Below are 19,943 nucleotides of genomic sequence, written 5' to 3'. Positions count from 1 at the left end.
TGAAATCCCAGTTTTGGTCTAAGCTAGCAAGACCATAACAAAATTCAGCAAGCAAACCAGAGAGTGTGGTTTAAACACGCTTCTCCAAGTGGCTAGATTTTAATTCTATAGACAAGTTTTCATTTTGTAAGGTTCAGCCTTCAGAGCAGGAGGAACTATTTGGGACTTGTATGTGTATTTTGATATTGGAGTATCATTTTGAACTTAACCAGGTACTCAGGAAGAAGCAAGGACCTTGAAAGGACCTGGCCAATTTATGACCTCTGCTCTGCTGTTTGCAGCTTTTGTTTCCTTTATAAGGCCACCAAGAAAATGGAGGCCCACTCTTGTTTTCTAATATCGCAAGCCAGAATTTATCAGTCATTTATGCAAGCACTTCATGTCCCTTATGCTTAGTTACTGCAAAAATCCTTCTCCTGTGCTAGACTGAACTGACCTTCTTGTGACACCAGTGGTGCCCTTTTACATCCCATTTTATAATGTTAGAAATTGAATTTGATACGCATTAGGCTCTGAAAATGGATCTGTGAGTTTAATGATAAACTGTGCAAAGGAAAAATATTTGATTTCTATACTTGGAAGTTCAATTGCCCAGTTCTGACCAGTAGCATGCAGTGAAAATTGGATTTCCACTGCTGCATGATTTAAAATTATATTAACCAATAAAAGGCTGCTGACAAAAGCAGGGTTGCCAGTAAATACTACCTTATGCTGCTGTTTCCCTGCCTTACCTCAGATTTTTAAAAAGCTATACTTGAAGGTGGGTGATCTGCATATCAACATGAAGACCATTTCCTGGTATTTTAAGAAGTAAATGCTCAGAAGACCTGTGCAGAAGATCGGACTCTTTGTCCACCCTTTTGCACATAAGGCATCACATCTGACTGTGCATGAAGACGCTCAGGTCAGCGTAGTTGCGGTCTACTTCTTCCATAAGCAAGAGAAAGCCTGGTAGTCAAACATCGTTTTCTGTTATAGTACTTCCATATCCGTGTTAAAGCTCCATTGAATTTACAGTGTGATAGCTTCATTTGCTGAATCCTCAGATTTTTACTCATGCTAGGTGTCAGTTTAGGAAGGAACAAAATGTACATGCTATCTATTTTCAGCACTGTTCAGGAAAATTTAGTTTCATGGTCTTCAGTGGGTTTTAAACAGCAGCTTAAATACTGTCCTGGACAGAGACAAATTCTTAATTAGAGCCTGAACATATAACCCTGACCGTATAACCCTAACACTTCATTGGTGTTTGTGCTAAGCATTCCTGTTGCGGTGGACCTCACCAGCCATCAGACAATAGTCCTGTAATGACTGAAGAAGAAAATGTTGTGTTTAGTTTTAAAAAAAAAGATAAAATTAAATTAAAAAGTACCTTGGTGATGCGCATTTTCCAGTGCCTCATTTCACAGGAAAGAGATGCTTTAACAGGGCAGGATATGTCAGCTGTCTATTCCTCTCTCTTGTTAGTCACTTAATTCAGACCAATTTTTCTGAATGTAAAGCTTCTTGGTGTAGGGAGGCAGCCCAGAATGGCTGCTCTCTTCTGCACTCTGCTGCTCAGAGCCACTTTGGAAAAGCTGGGTTCCGGAAAACTGGTATTCTCAGAGCTCAGTTCATCCCATCCCGGGCATGAGAAGATGAAACTCTTTCTGCAGAGGGCCTGGTTTTTGCATGTGCTGTCTCTATCTCTTGCTCTTTCTCTCCTCTACTGGGAGTACAGATAAGTTACTTAGCTAATTAAATAGGAGGGAGGAAACCACTTCAGAGTAAGCATCTCTCTGGTGAGCTAATCCAGAATAACTGTGTTGCTTCCAGTCTGCACTCTCACATATTTTGCAGAAACAGCTCTGCATAGACTGATTCTTGTGATGAGGTGTATGTTGCTCTGCAAGTAGGTTGCACAGTATGTTCAGTAGTTTCTGCTCAACGTGCACAGGATTACACTCATTTTTCTGCGTCATCCATAAGGAACAGTAAAAAATCAGCACAAGCTGAGTAAAAATCAATGGCAAACCAGAATAGTAGTGTTTTCTGTTGCTTTGTAAATGTCTGCAGGACTCTGGTGGATGAAGTTCACCTGTGCTCTGAGCAAAGTTGTCTAATACCCATGTCCTCTTCCCACGCATCACTCTGCAGTAAAACTGTGAGCAGCTTGATTCAATCCCTCTTGCTACATAGACTGCAGTGGCATACTATGATATACATGGTATACTGCAGAAGACCACCTTCCTTTTCTCAGTTTTCTGAATTCACCAAAAAAATGGGAAGTGACTCTGGTAAGAAAAGTGCTCTCTCTTGAACATAGAGCAGGTGCCATAAAAAGCTCTGAACTCAAACAGTTCATTTTCAATAGCTATTATTATTGGCATTCCTTATTTTCTAGTGTGCAAAACCTCCTCTCCAGTGTCACTGGTCACAACTTACCCCATAATCAGGAATTAGTAACTCTTTTAACATTTTGTAGGAGTTAAGGAGTCAGTCTACCTTTAGTAAGACTTTTCAAGTTGAAAGGGAGGAAGGGAGGAGAGGAGTCACTATCTCTGTAATATAAAACAATTTGCGCGCTGGGAGGATGACCTCTGCTGCAGGTGTGGAGGACAGTAGGCACATGGTGCAGGATATTTCCTGCTGTCCTGACATCACACAGCTGTGCATTGGACTTTTTCTTCTTAAGGCCAAACTTACAGGAATCAGTAGGAAATCAGCTTCACTGTTTTCAGCTAAACCATTTTTTTTCTCTCTCTTTGATTTTATCCCTGTGTTTGATGCTTTAACATTCTCTTTTCTTTAAATCTGTACTTGAATGAAGCCAGGAAGAATCCAACTGTGTATTTTAAAGACCCACATTTTCCATACTTTTTTATATGAAATAACAACATTGATTTGTTTTGCCAATTACTCATTTTTCTACACAGTGCACAGAGCTGTTTGTTAAAAGCTGTGCCACTTGTTTTTTATTTTGTAGCGGTGTCTCTAATCCCACATCATGGGTTTTACTTTATTGAAATCATACATAGCGCCACTTGCCACACACTTTTAAAAACCTTTGTTTAATTCTTTTCAAAACAAACAGATTTAAATGTTTTTCCTTTGATTCTTAGACGCTGTCGGGGTTGCCAGATCAAGACTCTTTCTACGACGTGGTGGACTGTCTGGAAGAGCTAGGCATTGAAGCTATTTCACAGAGACACTTGAACAAGAAAGGAACAGACTTGGACTTAGTTGAGCAATTTAACATTTATGAGGTAACATAACATGCCCTGTTTTATGCATCTTGCAGCTTGTGCAAACTTCAAAGCTGAGAGGAGGGGACGAATGTAACCTAGGTGAAATTTGGTTATCTATTTTATTTTAAAAGAAAAACATCTGGTTGCTAGAAGTATTATACACATTCGTATATGTGACTGCTACGGTACATAGCTGTGTTTAATGCAAATGCATTTCATACTAAAGCTGGGGCATACTCCAAGGCAAACCGGCATATTTACTAGCCTCCTTAGAAGCAGTTCTGCCTGCAATTAAAACTTTCTCAGACTGCTAGTTACACATCCTGAAGTAAGTAGAAGTTCTTTCCATATGCAAAAGTATTCAGCTCATGAAAAAGGTTCGGCTGAGCTCAGCTTCACAAATACCACTTGTTCTGCAGCTGAATACCCAGCAAGTCCTTGTTTACGAGTTTACACTGGACCAGATCCTATACAGTTTGCAGCAATGGAGTAATGAGTGACTCCACATTCACCACCTAGGTATAAAATAACTACTTCTGAAGTATTTATATGTAAGGGTAGGATATCCAGTTTCTTAATAATTAGCCTCTTTTCAGACTTCGGGAAGTGTTGGAGCGGGGAGGCTTAGGCTGAAGTTAATGTACTGTAAATGTGAATTCATGTTCTGGTGTGATAAATGAAATTACTTTATCTCAGTCTAAGTCCGGCAAAGGATTTGGTAGATTTGTTTCTCCATTTTCTTCAACTCTACACCCATGTCACTTCAGTAACTTTAGCAGAGTTAAGTTTTATGTACAGCAGTTTGCAGGAAGAGTCAGGCCAAAATAGGAACATGAGAATGAGAGGGCTCCATGTTCTTTCTTTTTCTATTGTCAGAGGCATCAGCTTGTAAAATCCTTTTTAAAAGATGAACATTAATCTTAAAAGCAGGGGGTTTTGCGCATGCTGTGCCTACTGAAAGATTTGATTGCAAAATTAGCAGTTGGCTTAGTTGAGTGCCAGCTTTCTCCTGATGACCAGACTAAATTTAGACATGCCTATGCATGTTCTTTCTTTTTTCTGTTAATGCTGTTCTTTATCTGAAAAATCTCTTCTTCCTCACTGAAATAGATTTTATACCCTAAGCAGAGATATCACACTTCCCCCTGCCTTTGTTTTGTTAAAGTCACTTCTGGTAAGAATTATCAGAATAACAAGACTAATAGAAACAAGAAGATATGAATTCTTCTGATCACCCGCATCGCCCTCCTCTGTACCTCTGCCTATTTGAATGAATCTTTCTCATATAAAGATTACTTAAATGTTATGCTGCATTTCAGATGGGATCCACCAGTAACTTTGTTGTTTCTGCCAGCGATATCTCTCCTCACGTACCCTAAGGTAGCACTTGCTTTGTTTCTGTTAGAGGTACGTCACGTTGGCATGTCAACGGCGTGCTGTAGTTCAAGATACTAGGTGTTGCACCCATATTTTACTCCTCTACTATTTCCAACTGATGAGCTCCCAACCTGTGTCAGAAGTTTCTGTCAAGTGTTATCATGGCCATGCTATTCTTAACATCATTCTTTTCTGATATTATACATATGTTCCTCTGTATTGACAGTGCTTCTGAACTGGCAGGAAATACTGAATTTTCCACTGAAAGGCATACATGAAAGTAATTATGCTAACCTAAAAATTGGGAGGCTTAGAGGAGATGTGTGGTCTGCATTTTTTTCTTTTAATCCATTGTGGTACCAGTTCACAGAAATAGTTTTGTTTTTTAGGTTTTTTTCCTTTGTTTACTTTGCAGGGAGATCTGTCAAAATGGAGATTTTTAAGAGTAATGCAGTTACATATACATCTGCTGATCTCTTCCTTGGCTGGAAAGAAATGATGCCAGTATTCTAAAATACTTTCTAAAATAGTAGAAGGTAGCTTCCACTCGATCATTACAAGTGTCATGTCTGAACATGAGGCAATGTTCAATCAGTCAATGCATGAGAGTTTTTTCTGTTGATTTCACTAGAGCCAAAACTTCACCTAAGTATTTTGGAAGGAAATGAACAGAGCTAGGTGTCCAACACTGCTCACCTTCCCTGAAAATTAAGTCCTACATAAAAAAAACCCCAAACTAGGAGATATATAAATGTGTTGTTACAGGTCTTGTAGAGTTCTATACAAGGCATCAGTATATAATTCCGTTGTTAGAGCTGCTACGCTGCACTAATGGATAGACAGCAACTTACAGGGATAGCTATAGAAATGGTGATGCTAATAGGAGTTAATCATGTTGAGATCAGTTAATTTTTAAAGCCTAGGTGTGAAGACCTGTAGTACCTAAAGGAACCGTGTCAGAAGCCTCGCCTGTCTGTCTTTCTTTCTCAGATGACACTGAGACATGAGGATGGAGATGAGAGTGCTGACCCCCCTCCCAGTGGGCGCAAGGACCGGAGAAGGGCCAGTCTTGGTGGTAGCGAGCGAAGGGGGTTAGAGCGCCGACGGAGCCGCAGGCACTCAGTACAGAACGTCAAAAGCACTTTATCGGCCCCTGCGAGTCCGTGCGGTCAGTCGAACCCTAGCTTCATGCTAGGCCACGGACAGCGCGTTGAAGATCTCAGTGAGAGGTAAGTGCACGAGCTGGGGAATACTCCTTTCTTTTCCCCTATTACTTTCCGTTATGTTCGTTGCACTTTATTAATCTGACAGACTTTTCTTTTCTTTATTTCCCTCTTTCCATTGAATTAAAAAAAAAAAAAAAGGCATATTTAAAGTTAAAACAGAAAAACCACCAACAACGAAAAGAAGTGGATTTGTAGGTGACTGACCTACATAGCTAAGTTCTTTGGCACCATCTACCCTAAGTAAATGGACCCAAACCACATGAGGTAGAGCATTTGATATGGGAACTAACCAAGCTTAATTTCATCCATTGACAGATTTTATATTCAATATACCCACATAACAGAAGATTGTAACAAGGGCATAATCACATTAATGCAGAGCTATTTGTCTTGTATATGTTACAGTTCTTTTTTTTTTTTTCCCCTTTGCAATCAGCATTCCAGCATAAATATTTTCCTTTGAGGCTACACTGTAGTAGTGAATATATCTAATGTTTTATAATTAGTGAAAGAGAAACAGTAATGACTAGTTGAGCAGCAATCTGCAACACTGGAGTCAGTCGAAGCTAGTGTCATTGCCAGTCCCATAATGGTTGGCTTAGGCTATGCGTGCTTAGGGAAAAAGGGGGCTGCAGATCCTCAGCATGTCTGACTACTGCACAAGAGGGCTGAAATTAATTTTGCCTAAGTTAGATGTCTGATCAGCTCGCCTCCCTTTGATGTCAATGGAGTGCAGCAAGCCCTGGTAGGCCTTCAGTTATCTAATGTATTCTACATGCCTGAAATTTCAACCAAGATGAATCATGCTCTGAAACTGGCTGTTTCTCTCTGTTGACTATAAAGGGAAACTGGCTGACTAGCTCAGGTGAAGACACATACGCTGCAGATAGCTGAAGCTGGACACTGTCATCCCGTGGCTGAAGGTGCAATTTGCAAAACCAAAGCGTGCTCCATGAAGAGCTTATCTTGTGTTGATTGTAACATTTAGGAAGTTCTTTGGAGGTTTCTGTTGGTTAGCACTGGATGTGAACTTAGAGCCTTAAAATCCTGCGCTACATGTAAAGCAGCCCTTCTTGCAAAGCAAACTGAGTTGACTAAAGTTTAATGGCTTCAGGCAATATGAAAATACAAGAGTCCAGATAATTTAAACAGCAGTTCTGTGTTGTATACCGCATAATAGCTTTTTTTTTTTCCCCCCTTGCATTTGGCAACACATTCATGCTTGTTTTCCGTCACCTTCTATTGGCCGGGTCTTTAGTGGGCTGGTGGCTGAGAGCCCCATGGTTTTACGGGCTGATGACAAGGACGACAGTGCATTTGACGCTGAGTTTAAAGCATCTTCAGTGTGAGTACAGCTGGTGGCTTCAGCTGCTCTGCATGGGATACTTTGTGCATGATCTTGGGCCCTGCTTCGTGACTTACCAATGTGACTGGGAATCTGTATCCATGGATGTGGAGCAGATATCACTGATTTTTTTTAAACTGGTGAATTTGAATTGGAAATGAGGAGATGCTTCAACTCTACAGAAATTGTTGATTCTCTTACTGTAATTAAACAAATACAAGTCACACAGGACAACAACTTCTACCAATACGTTTTCTCGCTATTAATGTTTGCTTACTAGCTTTATTTTGCAGTCTTCAATAACTCCTAATGAATTTGTGTTTGAGCTGATTTTTAGTATCGGAGGACTAGAAAGATGGCAGATTAGTTTCGTAAGTTCTTTGAAATGTTTTTTCACCAACATAGCATAATTTCAATTATTATCCTTCTTTTTTGAAAAAAATTATCCAGTTCTGCTCCACACCATCTTTGACAGTGACATAATTTAAAGCATAACTTAAGTTTAAATCCAGGAAAGAAGTCTTCATTTAAGCAGTCAAATTTCATTTCGGGTTGCAGTTGTCCTTGGAATCTTCTCTAGGAAAATAATTAAATTCTCTTCAACTCCATTTGGAACTTCTAACTTTCTCACCTGCCTCTGTAAGGAAAGAGGGATTCAATTAAGAATGTATGTAACACTGATGTTTAGTTCACATATTAGTTAAATAAAAATCCTTCCCCCCCCCCCCCATTCTCCAACCCTCTTAGCAGGTAAAGACAGGGAGTATTGCTTGTACCTAGCAAATCAGGCTTTTCCCGTTGGACATTACAGACCACAGAATATGTTTTGGTACCCAAATTATGCAAGTCCTGTGCCCAGTAAAATTTTTAAACTTGCCATAACAAGAAGCTCGTCAACTGTTGGCTCTTCTGTAAATCCCAATGGGTTTCTGGTAAACGAGTGCTTCGGAAAAGCAGATTCTGTCCTTCACATTTTTAGTCTCATCATCTGCCCGAATCTGTAGTTGTAGTAGGAAGAGGAAAACCAGCCTTCCTGCTTTATCATATCCCAATGAGCCTCTCAGCTTTCAGTGAAATAGTCCAGATGAATGCAACAGTATCTCTACACCTGATAGCTAAACTGGGACAAAAAAAAAAAAATAAAAGCTTCATAGCTTCTATTCATTCACATTTAAACAGAAAAATAGTGAAGTTGAATGACTCGTACAAAGTTTTTACACATTTATAAAGTTTGAATTAACCCTAAGTGGAAAGAGTTTTTTCGCTCTGGATTGTTCCTACTGGAATCAAGTTTTCAAATTTGAGCACATCGTCTCTGATGCAACGTATTTATTGGTTTAAAGGGTTTTAATAGAGCATCATAAGTTTAGGCCTTGCTGCAATTTGTAATGAAATCTTAAAATCACCTGTTTTTGTCAAAAGAAGTGCTTGTTGTGTCCCTTCTGGTTAATTGTTAATGTTGTAGAGAGAAATCTGTACAAATGGATAAAAATTACTTATTACCTCTCTAAACTGAAAGTAACTTCTGTTCATCCAGGAAAGATCTGTCTTCTGCTAATGACCTTCTTTTGGTTCATAATCCTAGTCCCTCTCGAGGAAGGCAAAAAGTTTGCAATAAGTTCTTGCAGTGCTGTATTTTCTGAAAAATAGTCTGCAAAATGGGTTTCAGTCTCTTTATTCCTTCACTACATTTTCTTTACCAGTAGGAAACATGCAACAATATTAATGATAATCTTATTGTGTTGCTCCTGCTGGTATCTAAACTTCGTGTGTGGTTGCAGATGTCTATGTCTGGTTTTACAGTGGATTAGCACCATCAAGTTCAGTGGAATTGCTTCTGATGGACATGGTTAGAAATTAAAGTCACACTCTTACACTGTACTAAATTTTATTTTGGGCAATATTCTTGGTTATTTTTGGACTTCACTACCAAAATCAGTAGAAGGTTCAAGTTCTTCCTCAACGTTCTCCTTCTCACAGTGTTCATGTTTCTTTTCTTTCTAACTCCCTCAGCTGGTTTGGCAGTTACTTTGCTTTTGTTTACCACATCAAACAGGTTGTCCACAGTCATCTGCTTTGTGTCAACCGATAAGTCTTCCAAAAAGAGAAAAACCCATGGTGCCGGTAAAACAAAAAAAGACAATATTGGCCAAATTCTGTTCTGTCTCACAATGCTTTATATCCAGAAAAACTGTCTGAAGTCGATGGAGTTGCTCTGATTTACGCCAGGCTAATTAAGAGCAGACTTTGGGTTTTGAGCTGGGAAAAGTTGACCGTAAATGCTAAGGGCAACCAAAAGGAAAACTTGCAGGCCTTTTTCATCCACTTGGCAACCTTCTTACAAACTAAACGTATTGCTTTTTCGCTTGTGGTTCAAAACAAATAAAGACCCAAATCTGCTTTGTGTTAAAATAGTTTTCATGAAGAGTGAAACCCAGCCTAATGTGCCTGTTACTAAATAAATAAATAAATAAATAAGTTGATAATGACTACTAACTAAGAAAGGGTGAAGGTTGGCTTAAGCGTATGTAGCTGCTGCAGTGTACTTTAAAATGCCAGTCCTGACCACCAGCAGGTTTGCTTTGCTCAAAACTTCTTTCTTTTACCATGATGGCCTAGAGCACCGAAAAGCGTGGGGGGAACTTCAGTCCTGTTAACATGATGTTTTAAATGCTTCGCTGAGGGCACCTCCTAAGGCTTTCTGCCCTGGTCCAAATTGAGTGCTCTCAATCTGTGGTCTAGCATGCTGCTTCTTAAACAGTAGACTTTTAAACAAATTCTTCCACTTTTTTTTTTTTTTCTTTTTAAAGTAAAGCTAGCTTTTTCCAACCACACAATGGATAGAGTCGGGGAAAAATATAAGGAGTGGCATGGAACTTGCACTATATTGATGTTGTTATTGTATGCAGTGATTTCTGGCTCCATAAGCATTAAAAAACAAATTGCTGTCTGTCTGTCTTTCATTCTTTGTTATGTCTGGCTTCGAGGGAGTAGAAGGCAGGTAGTTCAGAAGTTCTCAGTGCTGTCTTGAGCACTGAACAGGTGCTCTGCAGGAGCCCTATGCATACAAATCAGAAACAAGTACTTCTCCCAGATTTTCAAATTAATGTTTTTCACATTTTGTGGTGCATTTCCCTTTGTTCAGTACTGCACAGCGACCATCCCCGTCTCTCTCCCTGGGTGTCCCATCAGAGCTGTGTCAGCGAGACTTAGCAAACGTACTCAAGTGAGCTTCTGTGAGATTTACACTGACACCTCTTACCAGCATTTGAGTGAACGGCTCTGTCAAAGCTTTGTGGAACTAGTTACAATCAAAGACTGAGGTTTATAAAGTAGTGAATAGCTAGGATTAGGTATTTACCTCACTTTACTAGACTCTCTGCTTTCTTCTTCTTCTTTTTCATAGCTTTGATTTGTTTTATATGATCAAAAATCGCACAAGACTTGCTAAGATTGATCATATAACGCTATACGTGTTCATCTAGAGATAACCAGGCCTTGGTTAGGACTGTCTTGGCAGTATTGCCGTGTTTGAAACCTAACAAGCAGAAGAGCTGACTGCCATCTTGAGCACCCATCAGAGCAGAGCCTGCGTCCTGAATCAGTAACCAAAGCTGGATTTAACAAGCTATCTTTTTTAGACCATGGGGCTAAAAAGGTATGAGGAAGACCAGCTGTTCAGGTTCACCTGAGGCTTCCAGATTTTTCAGTCTGAAGAAACTTGGCCTTCAGGAGAACTGTATTGATAAGGAAAAACCAGCAGAGGACCAAACAGGGAATTATGTGCCTATGAACTGTGCTTTTGTTAGGGTCCTGCGTGGAAGGCTGTTATGACTCTTCCTCTGAGCAAAGAGTAGCACAGGGAATTCCAAAGTTTCCTGCAAATTTCTGGGCTAGCTGGACACAGCACCGTTGCACGGTGCACACTGGGCTCGAGGGCTTTCACACCCTTTACAGTCCTAGAAAAAAATTGGAAAATTGTTGTCTAAATAAAGGAGAGCTGTGCTGAGAAGTCATAAGCATCTGTTTGTTAGAAAATACATGTTTCTGATGCTTGAGGATTGCCAAAATGCAGGAAGAGATCGTGACGCTATTTGGTTTTACCAGAAAACAATGAACACAGCTGAGCCTCTGATGCTAAGCATTTTTTCTGCTTAACTTTGGATTCCTGTCGAGTTTCTAACCAACAGCACAGACCTTAGTTTGGCTATTATGCCCCATTAACTGATTATTCAAATTGCTTCATGGAGGGCCAGGCCTGCAGGGGTGGTTTGTCCAAAATACAGCTGAGACTTCTTTTTTTTTCATTATGATTTTCCATGTTTTCAGACATCCTAAACCATAACTAATCTTTGATTTTTCTCTAGCATTTACTATGGCAAAATTCTAGGTTTTGTCGTGATGTGTCATGTTCTGGTGAGTTTCAACTACACTATGTGAAATGTTTTGATTATGTAAATACTTATGGCTATAAATCAAAGTGCTGGGTACAGTGGTGGGTGGGGTTTATTTTATTTTATTTAGGATGGGTGCGTTCCACATCTCTTAGGGTTGCTGTCTGTGACAAATACAATGAGTGGTATGATAGGTATGAAACAGCAAAGTGAGGAGACACATCATCAGCATTTAATGCAGGACTCAGGCTGTGATATGGATTATTAAAGGCCCAGAAGAGAAAAGAAATTAGTTTATTTTTTATTGCTGTAATAGAAGGAAACAGATGTATTTTTTTCCTAGACGTTTATCTCTGGTTCCTGGTTTTGGATATTTAAAACAACTGAGGCATGAATCTAGACAAAGAAAACATCTCCAGGATAAACACGCAGTCACATATCTGTGGATATGCTAAGGATCTCTTTACTACATATACATATGAGCTGAGCTACCTAGTATCTGGGGGGGGCTTTGAAATAGAATGGCATATGATCAGTTATGGGGGACATTAACTCTTTTCACAATTTGGTTGGTACGGGTGAAAATGGAAATGGGATGTAAAAGCAGTGGTTTTGGAAATAAGATTTATCTATTAAATTAAAAGGCTTGGTAAGGTAGCATCTGTTCATAGCATCAGACCTTTATTAGTCTTTCACAACAATAACATACAAAATATTGCTATTGTATGTATATTGCTATTATATATATAATATTGCAACATACTGCTATTTTAGATTTGGGGCAGGGAGGACACGTTTATTTCTCTTGTGCAGGTAGAGTTATTTGATGCATGAAGTCAAGCAGATTTGAAAGGAGAGAGAATAAAAATGGGAAATTTGTAATGTTACTCTTTGTAAGAATATCTTGGAAGCTCCTGTAAGGAATGCAGTAGAGGAAGAGACATGAGATGAGTTAAGAAAAATTTTCTTTCCAAGCTATACCATAAACAAAAGACTCCATTGATGTGTAGATAGAGATTGACCCACTAATGCATAAGTAATAAAGAAAAAATTTGAAAGTTGCAGCTTGATGAGTATCTCAAATACAGGTCCTGTTACTGTCTCAGGTTGATACCAGCGCTTTTTATCTGAATTAAAATATCTCTGTAGAAATGTCAGGTTTTGTAGTAGGGTTACTGTTTGCTGATTGTGGGTCTTGCTGAAAGGAAATGGTTTATGCTTGGTATACATGCAGAGTCCAGTTGACAGCGCTGTACTTTGGTGTAAAGGCAGTGGTAGATTTTTCCCTGTTTGAATTTCAAGAGGAATGAAGAAAGCACTGAAACTTAAATGAGGTTATAGCTGCATGGCAAATGAAAGCACAGCATGACTTAGCCTAATTTTTTTTCACTTTTTTTTCCACTGTGGATTTAGCTTTGGTGAACTACCTGAGGAAATGTAATGCTAAACCAGGATGTGAATATGTTTCTCCAGAAGTCCATGGTAGTGTCTTATGCACTGGACTATACATGCCTTAGAGAGTTCACCTCCACAATGTGTTCCCGGTATTTGTAAACATGATCTTCTGAGGCCAGGAAAGTTTTTTTACACATACAATGCCATGGGAGGAAAAAACAGACAGCAGTTTGGCAGGATGCCATTTCCAGATCCCTCCCTTTGAAGTAAGGGGCAATAACAGTGACCTTCAAGTGTCAACCAGTATGCAGTTCCAAGCTCTGAAAACACCATTTCTTCTCTCTTTCTGTATATGTTTCAGTATTTATTGTCCCTAAAGTCTCTTCTACATCATGACTCTGTTTCTTTACCTCTCTGCTCATACAGATATAAAAACAGCGATGCTGTTCAATGATCAGAGAGTTGGGACTCTTGAAGTCTTTGCAAAGCCTTGCCAGTATCTTAAGCAAGACTCTGCTGTCTCGCTCTGCTTTGATGTGTCCTATGTAAACCAACTGCAGCAATGAAACAAGTGTGGAGGCATTACCTAGGTATTATTTAGGTGTGAAAAGTTGTTACTGATCATATTTTAGGGATAAGAAAATAACAGTAACCTAAGGATAAAGAACAGCATAATATGAAGGCATAGTGAATACATGTACTTCACATTATTTGTAATTTCCTCAACTTTTTTTCTGAACAGTTTTCTTTATTTAGGGCATAAATACCAGGATAATTTTCCTTTTGACCTTTGTAATTATGCATCTTAGTTTCCCTTCTGTGCAGGCAGCCAAATTTTGAGGCTTTGCAAGTAAGTTGTTATCTCTATCATTTCATGTATTTTCATCTTCACATAATTGTACCAACTGCAGCGGTCTATCACACGTAGCAGTGGAATGGAAATGGGCAGGGGGGTTAATAGGTGGTTTCTTTAGTTTTGTTTTTAATGGAGGAGGAGAGTATATTGCGATATCTTTATACAGAGTAATCAATGATTAATTTAAATTATTACCACTTTCAGCTTTCCCGTAAAAGATTAGTTGAATCTGTTTTGGCAGCTAGGATGGAAGAAAGGAAGAAGCAGCAGAAGTATATGAAAGTATTTGTTTGTTTTATAAGGGCTTGGGAATTTCGCTATGAATTGTGCTGTCTAACCTATGAAAGTGGAATTTCACTCATAAATTGAGAACAATGGCAAGCGATTGCAAGAGAAAATAAAATTACATCCACTGTGACTTGTAAAGATCTCTCCTTGATGGAACATTTTTCATTTTCTATTTGTTCACCTGTGAGGGGTTCAGGGAAGCAGCTTTCAAAGTGCTGTGCAAGAGTAAAACAGGTCAGAGGTTTGAAGTGGGGGCGAAACAACCATGAAAGAAAAAATTGTGAGATCAACTGTAGTATTTCATTTCAAATAATATTGTGGAATAGCTAATGGTGGTCTTACTTCACTGAATGTGGCCTGTAGGCCTAGTCAGGAGCTGCTCCCCTGAAAGGTAGTGAAAGTTTAAATGAATGTAATTTAAAGAAGCTAAACTGAAAAGCACTTGACTTAATTACAAAAAGAAAGGGAGAGAGAAAACTCCTCATCAGTAATTAATGGCACATAGGGTGATTTTCAGAGAGTGTGGGAATAATGGCCAATAGCTTTACAGTTCCCCAGTCCTTTCTTCTCTGGGTCGCTTCATAACTCCAAGGCCCCTTTTTTCACTGAAGTCCATTGTTTGCGTTTCTTGGGGATTTCTATATAATTCTGTGGATGGTCGCAAAAGGCTCAGAATTACACTTAGGACCTTGTCTAATAACATGCAAAATTAAGAAGGAAATATTTAGTAAGACTTCAGTAAAGGTTAAATGAGCCCTACACAAATTGGAATCATATACTAAAAGGGAGATATTTGAATGTGCTATTATCTCATGAATTAACTTTTATGTGCATTTTATGTGCAGACCAAAACATTGGAGCCTAATTATGGCAAGACCATCCTTTTTTCTATTGTTCTTATTCAAACATTACTGGTCAAATTCTTCCTGAATTAAGATGATTTAAAGCATATCTTACACTTTAAAAATTTCCTTTGATACCAAGCAGAGCAGAATGTGTTTCTGTGCTCATGCTTATTTTCTGGCTTTGTTTTTTTTTTTTTGTTCCTTCAGCACAGCCTTTGATTTTTTCTATTAGCTGTAACTTTGGGAGGTTTTTTTGAGGTGGGGAGTGAAAAACTTGTGTTTCTGGGCTACAAGCTAGAACAAAGAAAGCCTGAGTTTCTTCAAGCTGCCTTCATCAAAATGCTGCAAAGGGAAGAGTCTGGAGAGGACAGAGACTGCATAACCTTGTACACATTGTTCAGCTCTAGGGACCAGTAAGACAGAGAGCATTTTTTGGTGCTTTGAGTTCTTGTGGAGTGATAGTCGCTGTCTTCAGAGTGATGCCTTAGTTTTAAAATCATCCAGCTTTGACTAGGTTAGCTGTGTGTTAGGTATGATGCCTAGCATCTTATGGGCTTTGCCCCTGCCTTCAGCTGAACTTGTAGATGAGTCCCTTGATTATCATTTCCTTTCATCACTCTGTGTTTGTTAGTGTTTGTGTCTCTGCCACTTAGAGTAGCTATTTAATATCAGCAGGACAAGTTTGATTGGCACTCTTTTTATTTCTTTTTCTTTTTTATTTATTTAAAAAAGGAGAAAGGTTAATCCATTAGTTCTAAAGTGTTTGCCTAGATTTCATTTTGATGCCCTAGTGGTTCTCTATCCATAAACTGAACTTTCATAGTCTTTTTAAACACACACATATTTTAAGGGGCTATAAATACTTTCATGTCAAACTTTAGTTGAAACAACTGAGCAAAACCTGTGCCCTAGTAGATGCTTGTTAGTTGCCATGACTGATGATATACTTCATAAAGATTTGTGGGGTTTTGGGGTTTTGTTTGTTTGTTTGGTGAGGGTGTTAGCCTTTAGCAGTAATCCATTTTACAGATGAAAATAAATACAGTGATTGTTTTGAAATTTGTTTTCACTGCTGTAAAGCTTTTGTTTAAATACTTCTGATCTGGTACTGTTATCATGGAACTGAAGTAACCCAGCAATAGCCTTAAGGTTAGCTGAATATATCTGATCCTTCAGCACTGGCTGATGCCCTTCCTCCCTGCCGCATGATAAATATTTGCCTTTTGATGAACAGGATAGGTTCGTCTGTGCTACTGAAAAACATGCTGGCTTCTGCAACCTAGTTTAATTGAAAACCTCCGTATGAATCATTATTCTTAATTTAATTCTACTATTGCATTGACACTAAATTTGCGTGGGTGTGTGGGAGGGAAAGTGAGCTTTTCCACATCATCCCTTCTCCATTGCACACAAAAATGAACACATAACCCTGAAGGGTCCAGATGAATTCACAAATCTGTCTGCTGTTCTGTTTGAGCATCCGACTGTCTGATGTTCTTAGCTTTACAAGAATGTCTGTAGTTGGTGTTTTCCTGTTTTAAAAAATACTCAAGTGGAAATTTTCCTTTTCTACCTTTTAGGAAAGATTTAACTAGCAGGTACTACCTATTTTCATGGACAGAATATCTGTTCTTTAACAATACTGAGAAACAACTGCCACTATTGCTCTAGTTGAAAGAAGAGCATGCTTGATTCCTGCTTGTGAGCTTACCCCTCTCCTCTGATCTGAATCTCATCCACTTTCTGGGGATAGTCCAGGGGTCTGAAACTGTGAGTTTAGTTGCTGAAAGAGGACTTTCCAAGCGTTGAGCATCTCTCCTAAGCACACACTTATTTCCATTGTGCAAGTTTCCCTTGACCAATTTGGCTCCCCCAGGTTGGGGAGCGTGCCTGCCTCTGTGCACAACACCAGTCATCTCTGCAGCCAACACACGCAGAGCCAGCTTCTTCCTCTGGCCTTTCCAACCAATTGCCATGTACCTGCTGTCCTCCTAGAGTTAATATTAGCAGAGGAAGAGAGCTTTCCAATCAAAGCTTCTTCTAAGCTTTTGATCTGGAAGTCAAGGAAATTTGAGGAAAGAGTCCTTGGCCTGACAGAAGAATGATCTCGCTGGAATCTCTAAAATTAATGCACCATTTCAGGTGTGATGATGGGCCCACAGAGCCACTTCACTATTCCTAGACAGCTGGAGGGAAACGAAGACGTCAGTTAACTTCCAGCCTCTGTCATAAGAAAAGCTGAGTCAGGTGATTATAGAGGTCCTCTTTTGGGTCAGGAGTAAATAAACTCATTTTCATTATTTTGTCCATCTCAAATCTCAGCAGCTGGCTCTTGTGGAGCAGGCACTGCTGTCTGCTGTCAGCAGCCTTGGAAGTGCCAGTCCACCAAGCCAGTGGCTCTAATAGGCGTGTAACACGTGCTTGGTGTGCTCCATGAGCTCTGAGCGGATGGGGTGTACGTATGATTTGCATATGCTCACTTGTTAGAGACCACCCAGTTAATTCAGTTTTCTTTGTTGTTATCCACAGTTCAGATATATGTGCAAAAATCAATAAGAGACTAACTTCCAACAAAATATTCAGCTTGGAAACAGTACCAATTAGGGATATGTTAATGTCTGATTATAAACTGTAAAAACAAGTGTGCCACACAGGGTTGGCTGTACATGCATAGTTCTTTTGAAATATGATATTCTCAAATAATATATGATTTAAGGGGCTGTTACTCTTGATCTGCTCCTTTAGAGTCCAGCAGGTCATAACATCTGAGAAGCGGACTTTTGACTTTTTGCTTCCTAAGACAATATCCCAGATAAACATCACAGCAGACAGAATTATTTCCTTCATGTGACATTATTAATAGTTCACGACCCATCATGAAGGAGGACAGGGGCTAAACATTCCCTTCAGCTCCATGAAGGTCATATCACCTCCTGGTCCAAGTTCTGTTTCTCGTTGTAGGCAGGAGTGTGTCTCTACCTATAGACTGAAACCAAAACCTTACAGGTCCCAAACTGGTCTTTATGTGATAATGGTTTTCAGTCCAGTAACTGACTTAAAGATTAAAATAATTTCCTGTTTTAGAACTTAGCCTTCAGCACATGGATGTATTGCACAGCTTACCAGAAAGAACCATGTATGTAAAAAGCTAAGGTCCTTTAAGCATAGCTATTTTATATATATTCTGAAGAGCTATTTCTATTTTAATCATGTTTTTTAGTAAATGCTAGTGCTTATGAAAAATGTCATTGATGCCTCTGGAAATTGAGATATCACAGTTCTGTTTCCTGGTTTGTTTTTCAGCTGTTAACCTGAGCTTATATGGACATTTCTGTTGTAATTCTAAAAGCTGCTTGGTTTTCAGTATTTTTTTGGAAACAACTAGTCCTTCCAGGGTAAGGTGCAGTAAATTTTTTATGAGGGTCTGGTCATATATCCTTATTTTATGAAGGCTATTATATATAGGCTTAATTTAGGGTGTTTTCATGTTTATAATTAGGTTAATTGTATGGGAATCAGTTTTTCCCAATAATGGATTAGAACAATACTTTGCACAGCAGTAAGAAACCTAGAGGACTGTATTTTAATTGATTACTGCTCACCTGTAGTATTTAATATATGGTTCACTTGACAGTTGTACACTTTCTACACAGAAGCTCGGCATTTTCAAAAACAAGTGCCTAAAATTAGAATAGTAAGTCCCTGTTTAGTTCCAAACTTCAGCTGGCTTTAGGGAAATAGACTGCACAGTAAAAGTAGGTTCAGGCCTTTAGGTACTGATTAAATTTCCTAATCTGATAAATAGTGATTACAATAACTCTGAACGGTGGGGAAGGGAACAGCTTTCACTGGTGGTATATAAAAGACTTGATATCAAGACTTTAGACCGTAGGTTCAGGGTTATAAACACAAGATGTAAAAATAGGATGGTGAGATCTCAAGGAAAATATCCAGGATGTGTTGCTCACCTGGCAAGTGTTAGTTCAGGGACCTGATGATCCTGTGTTATGAAGTGGTCCTTAAACATGAGCTAACCCTCTCAGTTCTGGATGCTTTTTTCTTTTCAGCTTCTCTTTCTGTTCAGTGCAATTATAACTCAGTGGTTCCCAGTTCAACCCATATTGTATAAACTCCTGTCCTTACTACCATGCACTCGTGTGAGTGAATAAATTCTCAAAGAACCCTTTCAAATTTATGAGATCCACCATATCAGATGAGTATTTCACTTACAATTTTGGGCATTTTGAGACAGTTGAGGAGAGCGAGGAATTTGACGTCATCAATCTGGAAACCTGGGTGGAGCTTAAAACACAGTAATAATGGGGCCGCTCTTGTTCATGTAAGCAATAGCCATGCTATCAGCATTATAGGATGCATTGTGCTTTTATCAGAGAACCGTGATCCCACAGAGCTTCATGAGCTATTTCCCAAATGTGATTGCCGTAGGACTGGCAGATGCAGACGTTTGCCCTTCACAGGAGATAATAGCAATGCTAGTCTTGAGCTGCTCACTAGTAAGGAGAAGGGATGATATGAATGTTCCCTGGTCAACTCCTTTTTTTCTTTTTTTTGGTATATCAATATATATATGTGTGCAAGTCAAGAGGGGTCTCTGTAGGGGAGGTATATGTTTGTGGAGAGGACAGGGAGATGGAGAGATGACAACTGAGATGGTTATGTCACTATGATACCTTAGGAACGGTTGAAAGTGTTTACCTTGTAGATGTTTGCCAGAGTATTGGAAAAGTTCCAGGTGCTGCCATTTTCCTGATTATTCTATAACTAACTCCATACAAATGCAACAAATTTTGGATTGACCTTTTGCATCGCACTCGATGAGTTCATGATCTCACATTGTAAATATTCATTATTCTTGTGACATGGAAACCAATTCTAAATGGAAAAAAATGCACAGAGCATCCCTTCAGAATTAGAGAAAAGAAAACCAGCTTTCAGGAAAATGCAAGGAATATGAGTGTCTTACAAACTT

The 19,943-nt window shown here is 39.1% G+C and overlaps 1 protein-coding gene across 3 annotated transcripts in view; it reads left to right on the top strand.

The window, feature by feature from the left end:
• Positions 1-19,943, top strand: part of FHOD3 (formin homology 2 domain containing 3) — a 413,671-nt gene that overhangs the window by 292,717 nt on the left and 101,011 nt on the right. For 2 of the 3 annotated variants that reach the window (XM_050891470.1, XM_050891469.1), the window contains exons 9-10: positions 3,102-3,245; positions 5,595-5,833. In XM_050891470.1, the coding sequence (XP_050747427.1) occupies positions 3,102-3,245; positions 5,595-5,833 (383 nt within the window). The remainder of the gene's footprint in view (positions 1-3,101; positions 3,246-5,594; positions 5,834-19,943) is intronic. The other variant, XM_050891468.1, reaches the window with a different exon arrangement.

The sequence above is a fragment of the Gymnogyps californianus genome, chromosome 2, assembly GCF_018139145.2.
Source record: "Gymnogyps californianus isolate 813 chromosome 2, ASM1813914v2, whole genome shotgun sequence".
Classification (NCBI taxonomy): domain Eukaryota; kingdom Metazoa; phylum Chordata; class Aves; order Accipitriformes; family Cathartidae; genus Gymnogyps; species Gymnogyps californianus.
The sequence above is the reverse complement of the archived record's forward strand: the minus strand, read 5'-3'. Positions and strand labels throughout refer to the sequence as shown.